This window comes from Salvelinus fontinalis, chromosome 32, assembly GCF_029448725.1.
Source record: "Salvelinus fontinalis isolate EN_2023a chromosome 32, ASM2944872v1, whole genome shotgun sequence".
Lineage (NCBI taxonomy): Eukaryota > Metazoa > Chordata > Actinopteri > Salmoniformes > Salmonidae > Salvelinus > Salvelinus fontinalis.
In genome coordinates, this window is record NC_074696.1 from 13872946 (window position 1) to 13881242 (window position 8297).

The window sequence follows — 8297 nt, forward strand, 5'->3', positions numbered from 1 at the left end:
TCATATCAAACAGCATATAAACGCTCTAAATAGGTCAGGAGCCAGACAGGGAATCTAAGAAGGAACGGAAATTAATTATTTAGGCTAAATTATTTCAAGGCTATAGTCTACAAAGAAATACATTGTGAAGCATTTGCGAGTCCAACACACTGGGCTGGCAGGGACATTAACATTAAGCGCTCAGCATTTAAACAACATTTTGTTGTATTAAATCAGTATAGTCTATAAATGGCTTCTATAGGCTGTGTAGATACAAATTAAATGAAAATGCCTTACTAGGCTCAATCTACAGTGCCTTTGAATACATTTTTAGAAACACGAGTTTGGCCAGAATCTGGGGCTTCAGGCTCATGCGATGTTGCAGGCCGGCAGCGGAGAATATCCTCTCCACGCTTGCAGGGCCGCTAGGGATGCTAAACACCATTTTGGCCACTCTTGCCAATAGCTAGGCCTAAAAGTTTTTAGGCAAAATAACCCAATCAAAACGGAAAGCTCCTTGAAAGTGTGAATATGCCAGGCCTATTGGGCCAAAATCAATTATGACCTATTGTATAGGTAATATAACAAAAATGAAAAACTTTTAAGAGATCTGTTCTTAGTTTATAAATACTTTGCTACATTTACACACTTAATTATCTACCCAATTTGTTCCTTTCTTTTAGCATGTGCACGTAGTAAGTAGCCTATACCATCATGCTTTGGGGATATGTGCCTTTTCAGATTCCACAATGATTATTTAATTGTGGACATTACATCTTTGCACTGCGTCTCTTGCTCTTGGTCTTCATCTTTGTAAGTCACCTTGATTTTGCACTTGTGTATTTTATCAGTTTCTTTATGAACATATTTAGCGAACTCCGTGACAGTTGCTAAAGCAATGAGCTATAGCAGCACACAAGTAGACCATAAATGCATGCTGGTCCGGGTATGCCCTAAACTCGTGAAGTGAGCGCTATTGGAGCGAAATTGGAGCGGGCGGCGGACACTCCAGCCTTTGGGAATCTCGCTCCGCACTCCAGTCGAATTGGGTATGCTCCGCTCTAAATTCCGCTCACATACTGTTCCATATCAATGTGGCTTGTAGAGTGTTTAAAATAATAAATTAGTCAGTTGGGCAAATAAAGCTATGGGCCCTGTTGACCTGGGCCTACGTATTTGTTAGTATTAAATTATGGGTCATTTCGAATGCACGGTAGCGCGTAAGGCATCAGTAGCCTTGGTGATTAAGTGCTCTGCTATATGTCTGTGTCTGACTTCTAAAGCAATGCAAATAGGTCTAACCTTGGTCAGATTATTAACGTATACTCTGTTAAACACTAGGCATTGGTAAAGCCAAGAGCGCTGTCAAATATCCATGTTTGCGATCAAAGAACGTAATTGTTGCAGCAAAACACAGATGGGATTGTTAATTGTTTGTCATTTTATGTACTGAAAAATGTGACTACATTAATAGCTGAAAGCTCACACATGTTGTGTTAGTCTATGAATAATAGGTATTAAGGTCTTGTTATTCTGACACGTTTAGAGTTAAGCAGGAAAATATACATCTTAGTCTTCAGCGGTCAATATTGTCCCCAACACGTGTAGAATCCAACCAAGACATCATGCAATCATTTCAAATGAGAACAAAAAGGCAATGTTAAGGTTTTAATTCAAATCAAAACAATGCTTATAACCAAATGTATCATATTAGAGTAGTACAATGCATAAATATGCGTTGGCAATACAATAAAGAATATGAGCAAATACGTGCAGCTGTGCTGCTCATTTGCTGCTCATTGAACTGAGCCTGTCGTTATCCAATCATCGAGGAAAAAATGGTCACGAGTCCCATCACGCCTCCTTCACGTATGTCCTCACCGCAACCACATCCCCCATCACGCATTTCTGTAAGGATGAGGAGGAAGGGAGGAAGGTGAAAGGAGAAGAAATGAGAACAGAGGAAGAGAGGGAAAAAGAGTTCGGTAGGTCAGAGTTGAGATGTTTCAGGTGCAGGCTAGGAGCCAGGAATACACATTCCAGCATATGTTGTAGGTTTGAGCGCGATAAAACACTTGTTCAGTCAAAAATGCATGAAGTGTTACATGTAAAAGGGTTGAGTTTATAAATTCAAGTGTGATTTAACTTTCCCAACAAGTTTTATTGGCATCATTTCAACTTTATTGTTATACAAAGTTTAGTCAAATTACTGTCTAATATCATAAATTATTTGACAGTAATGCAGAATGCAGAAGTAATGCAGAAATGCAGAAGTTATTAACAAATAAACAAACACTACAAACAAGCACAAAAAAAGACTACAGGACCATTTGAGAAACATGTAGGCTATTATAAAGTACTTTTTTAAAATAAGACATTTTAAAAACTATTCCTTACCGCTATCAACTTTCCATCCCCAGTCACCTCTCTCTCGATTGTCGTCTCTTTGCCGTCCCACTTCTGTTTCTGCACAAGGTTGCCATTTTCAAGAGTAAAAACGGTCTGAAGATTAAAGGAAAAATTTAAGTTATTTCCAATGACCCGGTTCACCCAAGTCAACGGACTTTCACACATATTTTGATCCCAACAAACCATTGTTTTTCTGTCGTCGGCGGTTGTTTCCTCGAAAGGCTCGTTGAGTTTGAATTTAATTTCAACCGTTTTGAAAGTGCTCTGGGATTTCACACAGATCATTCCTTGGTCGTCCATGTTAATGATGAGACTGGGCTTGGTGCGGTTTCCCACCTGTCGGGTCGCGAAGCCAACACCTGCACAGCGGACAACAAACTGTCAAGTGGGATCTATTGGTAGTGTGCAACCAAAAGCATTATCATGCATAATTACTTTTATATAAATGCAAATTATAATCTTTATCGTATTATATGTTATCATTATATTTACTCCTATTATACGTTTATCATTCATTTATTCAAGATTAGAAAAAATATCATACCCAAAGCTTTCATGTAGTCATCAAAGTTATCGCTGGAAGTCATTTTCCAGGTCCCCACAAATTTGTCAACCATCTTTCCAGCTATCTGTAATATCCCCAACAGTGTGATCTATCTTTCCAAAAACCGAATCTACTCTCTAATGAGAAAGATCCACGGTTTTAAAGGGATCTAGGCGACGCACGCATGCTAATACGGACCAATCACAGCCACGGACGTCACGGTATGTAGTTCCGCAATTTCCAGTGTAGGAATAATGGTTGGAATGGGTGAAAGGTTTTTGAGTGCCACATCTACTGCTGTGCCAAATTACATTTAGCTTACTATGTAAGAGGCTATGGGTTTCACAATGTCCTTTCAAATGCTGAAAGAGTGTCTATTACTCTGCAAATAGTTCACTGATCACAGGTTTAAAATTATGACAGAGCTAGATAATGTAATCTAGTAGCATACATCTGAATGGACAAAATGATCCAACTTGGTAGACAAAAAAAATGAACACGCTTTCCCATCAAATAAGTTTCATGCTCTCTAAACTAAATAACACAAAAAGTGAATGTACTCCCAATTAAACTGGACCATTCAGTAGAGACCAACAGTATGTGGACAGCTGCTTGTCGAACATCTCATGGCAAAATCATGGGCATTAATATGGAGTTGGTCCCCCCTTTGCTGCTATAACAGCCTCCACTCTTCTGGGAAGGCTTTCCACTAGATGTTGGAGCATTGGTGCGGTGACTTGCTTCCATTTAGCCACAAGAGCATTACATTTACATTTAAGTCATTTAGCAGACGCTCTTATCCAGAGCGACTTACAAATTGGTGCATTCACCTTAAGATATCCAGTGGAACAGCCACTTTACAATAGTGCATCTAAATCTTTTAAGGGGGGGGGGGGTCAGAAGGATTACTTTATCCTTAGTGAGGTCGGGAACTAATGTTGGGTGATTAGGCCTGGCTCGTAGTCTGCGTTCCAATTAATCCCAAAGGTATTCAATGGGGTTGAGGTCAGGGATCTGTGCAGGCCAGTCAAGTTCTTCCACACCAATCTTGACAATCCTTTTTTGTATTGAACACGCTTTGTACACAGGGGCATTGTCATACTGACACAGGAAAGGGCCTTCCCAAAACTGTTGCCACAAAGTTGGAAGCACAGAATCATCTAGAATGTCATTGTATGTTGTAGCATTAAGATCTCCCTTCACCGGGCAAAGGGCTTAGCTTGAACCATGAAAAACAGCCCAAGACCATTATTCTTCCTCCACCAAACTTTAGTTTGCCCAATGCATTCGGGCAGGTAGCGTTCTCCTGTCATCCATCAAACCCAGATTTGTCCGTTGGTGAAGCGTGATTCATCACTCCAGAGAACACGTTCCACTGCTCCAGAATCCAATGGCGGGGCGCTTTTTTTACACCAGTCCAGCTGACACTTGACATTTCGCATGGTGATATTAGGTTTATGTGCGGCTGCTCGGCCATGGAAACCTATTTCATGAAGCTCCTGACGAACAGTTATTGTGCTGACATTGCTTCCAAAGCCTGTTTGGAACTCAGTAGGGAGTGTTGCAATCGAGGACAGACTATTTTTTTACCCTTCTGTAAGCTTGTGTGGCTTTCCACTTTGTGGCTGAGCCGTTGTGGCTCCTAGACATTTCCACTTCGCAATAACAGCACTGACAGTTGACCGGGGCAGCTCTAGCAGGGCAGACATTTGACATACTGACTTTTGGAAAGATGGCATCTGATGACAGTGCCACATTGAAAGTCAGAGCTCTTCAGTACGGGCCAATGTTTGTCTATGGTGATTGCATGGCAGCGTGCTCCATTTTATACACCTGTCCGCAACGGGTAAGGCTGAAATAGCCAAATCCACTCATTTGAAGAAGTGTCCATGTAACAGTATAACTTTAGTCCGTCCCCTCGCCCCGCCCCGGGCGCGAACCAGGGACCCTCTGCACACATCAACAACAGTGACCCGCGAAGCATCGTTACCCATCGCTCCACAAAAGCTGCGGCCCTTGCAGAGCAAGGGGAACCACTACTTCAAGGTCTCAGAGCAAGTGACGTCACCGATTGAAAGGCTATTAGCACGCACCACCGCTAACTATCTAGCCATTTCACATCCGTTACATCCACATACCTTTATTTATAGTGTATTTCTATAATTGACTGAAAAACAACAAAGAACATTTCAATAAAGTATTTTATCATAAACATTCACAAATATACATAGACACATACATAATACTGAGGGAGGGAGGGGACTACTTCTTGGCTGTAATTTTGGCCTGCGGGTCCTTGGCCATACATCGGGACTGCAGTGCAGTCAGCATCTCCTTGCTGGTCAGTCTCGCTCCCTTCATCATTAGCCTCTCTCCATCCACTGTAGAGAAGGGGGAAAACACAGGTAAAAAAAAGTTGCTTCGCAGAGGCAGTATAAAAGGTATGCAAAACAAAAAATTGGGAACTGTTACCTGGTACCAAATGGTGAAGACTAGGACCCTAAAGAACCCAACAGGCTAGATTACTACTATGTAGGATAATTATGATTTCATTGTGTAAATACCTGGTCATTGTATCAAATTTCTTTAAGCTTTTACTACAATGGTCACCAACCCTGAGACTAGAGTGTTCCAGGGTGTGCAGAGCAGGCTATTTAATCCAGGCCAACATCTGGAATCAGGTGAGTTAATGCTGGGCTGGCACAAAAGACTGCATATATACATACAGTTTGTACACACCTATTCAAAGGTTTTTCTTTATTTGTACTATTTTCTACATTATAGAATAATAGTGAATACATCAAAACTATGAAATAACACGTGGAATCATGTAGTAATCATTTTCCAACATTTGTTAACCCTTTTTTGGGTTACTACATGATTCCATATGTGTTATTTCATAGTTTTGATGTCTTTACTATTATTCTACAATGTAGAAAATAGTAAAAAATTTAAAAAACACTGGAAAGAGTAGATGTGTCCAAACTTTTGACGGGTTCTGTATATCTCCAGGACCAGGACTTGTGACAACTGCCTTAATACACCTAGCTTGAAATCCAGAACCTGTTTTGCTAACATCCCACTCCTTGTCATGCTAAACAGACTGATACCCAGTCTATAACCTCCATAGGCCCATATGAAGTAAATCTTAGGTAAAAGTCAGGTTTATTCTACTTACTGAATGTGATGTCCACCACTGGTTCAGACTGGTCGTGTTTTACTTCTGTCATCACCTCACAGTTCATATTGGTAGATCTGGCCTTCTCAGACCCAACGAGGACCAGGAACTCCCTGCAGGACACCAACATTGAACGTCACATTAACAGGGGATGCATGTCTGTGTGGGTTGACCCCTCACCGGAATAAGATCTATAGATCAATTTCACACATTTAGAGGATCAAGCAATCTGTCAAATACCTACCAACCATCCCTTATTCCAGTGACTGTCAAATACATACCAACCATCCCTTATTCCAGTGACTCTGGTGATGCTTATAGACTATTTTATAGAATGAGCCTTGTGGCTACACAGGCTATGGAATAGGGCCCCTCTGCCCAGAGTGGGTGAACATGTGCATGGGTGATGAAATGTCACTTCCTTATGTTATAAAATACATTTTACCAAGACAAATATGATCATTCATGTTCTGAATTGTTCAGTGAGGTCGTCCTCTAACATATCATGAACATTACATCCAAAAAGTCGGATTTCGTAACCTAATAAATCCGATCAAAAGCACCGAGCTCTGTTGACAGAGCAGTGCAGGTTTCTCGTATTTTACATTTTGTGGTAATGGTCTTCAAAGTTGTTTCTGCGGGTCACAAACATTTTAATTTGCTTGACAGGAGCTGAATGAAATGTAAAAAGGCTTTGAAAAAAAAAAAGCTTGCTATACGCTCAGTGCTCCGTTGACATTTCACAGAGATAATTCTGGACATTGTACGAGGGTAAAAACTCCAATAACTTTTGAACGGATTATGATGGAGACGTGAGGTTTAGACTTTTTAGAGGCTTATCAATACAATTAACATAATACTTTCCCCATTGGTCAAAATATGCGTTTTTGATTGGCCACACTACTAAACTGTGTAGAGTTTGTAAATCTGGAATAAACACATTGCGTGATGATGCCTGACAAATATTACGTTTAGGCATACAGCCAGTTATATTCGTACATGAGCCTATGGTGGTAATGGCAGTGAAGGGAGCACCCGAATGACAAACTCAATCTGCCAATCTGAACGGTTATTAGGCTAGGTAACGTTACAGCTTTAAAACAGCTAGCTAGAAACTAATAACATTCATGAATATGTCTATATCAACAATAAGCAGTAATTGTGCGCAAGAATTACTGGTTGCACAGATGAGATAACATTCAACGATAGTGTGCTTGTCTGTGTCCATCTGTGTGGAACAAGAGATGCATTATTTGTCCCACAGTACAGAGGGACCCGAATGCTGTTTCACGTTATGACATGGTCAATTTCCTTTCATAGACTGAATAAAGCACATGTTCACTAGAGAAATAGATATTTACGTGTCCTAGATAGAAAAGTGACAGATATTCTTACCGTGTGGAACGAACATTGGCTTCAAACGGACAAAACTGAACAACAATGTTCTTGACCGTCTTAAGCACCACCGTTGTCTTGCTTGAAGCCGCCATGTTTTCGCAACGATGACCTTTCAACCCGGGCGCTGTTCAAGAACATCTCGAGCGCAGATTCGACAGGGTGAATACATTTTTTGATCTGTTCTCGTTGGTTTATTTACCACCCAGAGTACATCTACTTTACTTCGTTTCACCACCGGGGAATTAGTTCACTCGCGGGTACGGTTTCAGAACAGCCTATATGCTATGAGCATTTTTACAGAATTATATCTGCAAATTTAATGAACACTCGCACAAAAAATGTACACCACTTGAGGGGAGTAGTGGATAACAGAAGTAAAATCTCGGCAAATTATCACGTTCACCAAATTCTCATTCCGCACAAGATGGTAATAATGGCTTAAACACGACTAAAAATACGAATTTACCATGATCATAATTTACTAGTAACAATTTTGCATGGTGTGTGGCTCAATAGGTTTTATAGATAGGATAAGTAATGCTGTAATTCAATGCTAGCCTACTTTATAAAATGTACAAGTTTATGTCGGCTATATCAAATCATATTCACTTCGTCAAAAATAATATGAGATTAATAAAATGAATAGGTTATTATTGGATTCACAGAATTTCCGTTGGACATAATAAGTGAGACAAATCCATGTGTATCCTAAATGGCAAAAAAATATTTTTCATATTTTATGCTATTCACTTAATATTCAATAAACACTAGCGACTGTTTCTGAATAAC

General features: G+C 40.2%; 2 protein-coding genes across 2 annotated transcripts; both read right to left on the minus strand.

Moving 5' to 3' along the window:
- Window positions 1-1634: 1634 nt before the first annotated feature.
- On the minus strand, window positions 1635-3076 carry LOC129830787 (myelin P2 protein-like). Its single transcript, XM_055893512.1, has 4 exons — window positions 2933-3076; window positions 2572-2747; window positions 2377-2481; window positions 1635-1887 (listed from the first exon to the last, which is right to left on the minus strand). The coding sequence occupies exons 1-4, from the start codon at window positions 3003-3005 to the stop codon at window positions 1834-1836; spliced, it is 408 nt and encodes a 135-aa protein (XP_055749487.1). The 5' UTR covers window positions 3006-3076; the 3' UTR covers window positions 1635-1833.
- A 2039-nt stretch (window positions 3077-5115) lies between these two features.
- mrpl53 (mitochondrial ribosomal protein L53) lies at window positions 5116-7624 on the minus strand. Its single transcript, XM_055893513.1, has 3 exons — window positions 7506-7624; window positions 6111-6223; window positions 5116-5313 (listed from the first exon to the last, which is right to left on the minus strand). Exons 1-3 carry the CDS (start codon window positions 7598-7600, stop codon window positions 5195-5197), a joined length of 327 nt encoding a protein of 108 aa, XP_055749488.1. The 5' UTR covers window positions 7601-7624; the 3' UTR covers window positions 5116-5194.
- Between the last annotated feature and the right edge of the window lie 673 nt (window positions 7625-8297).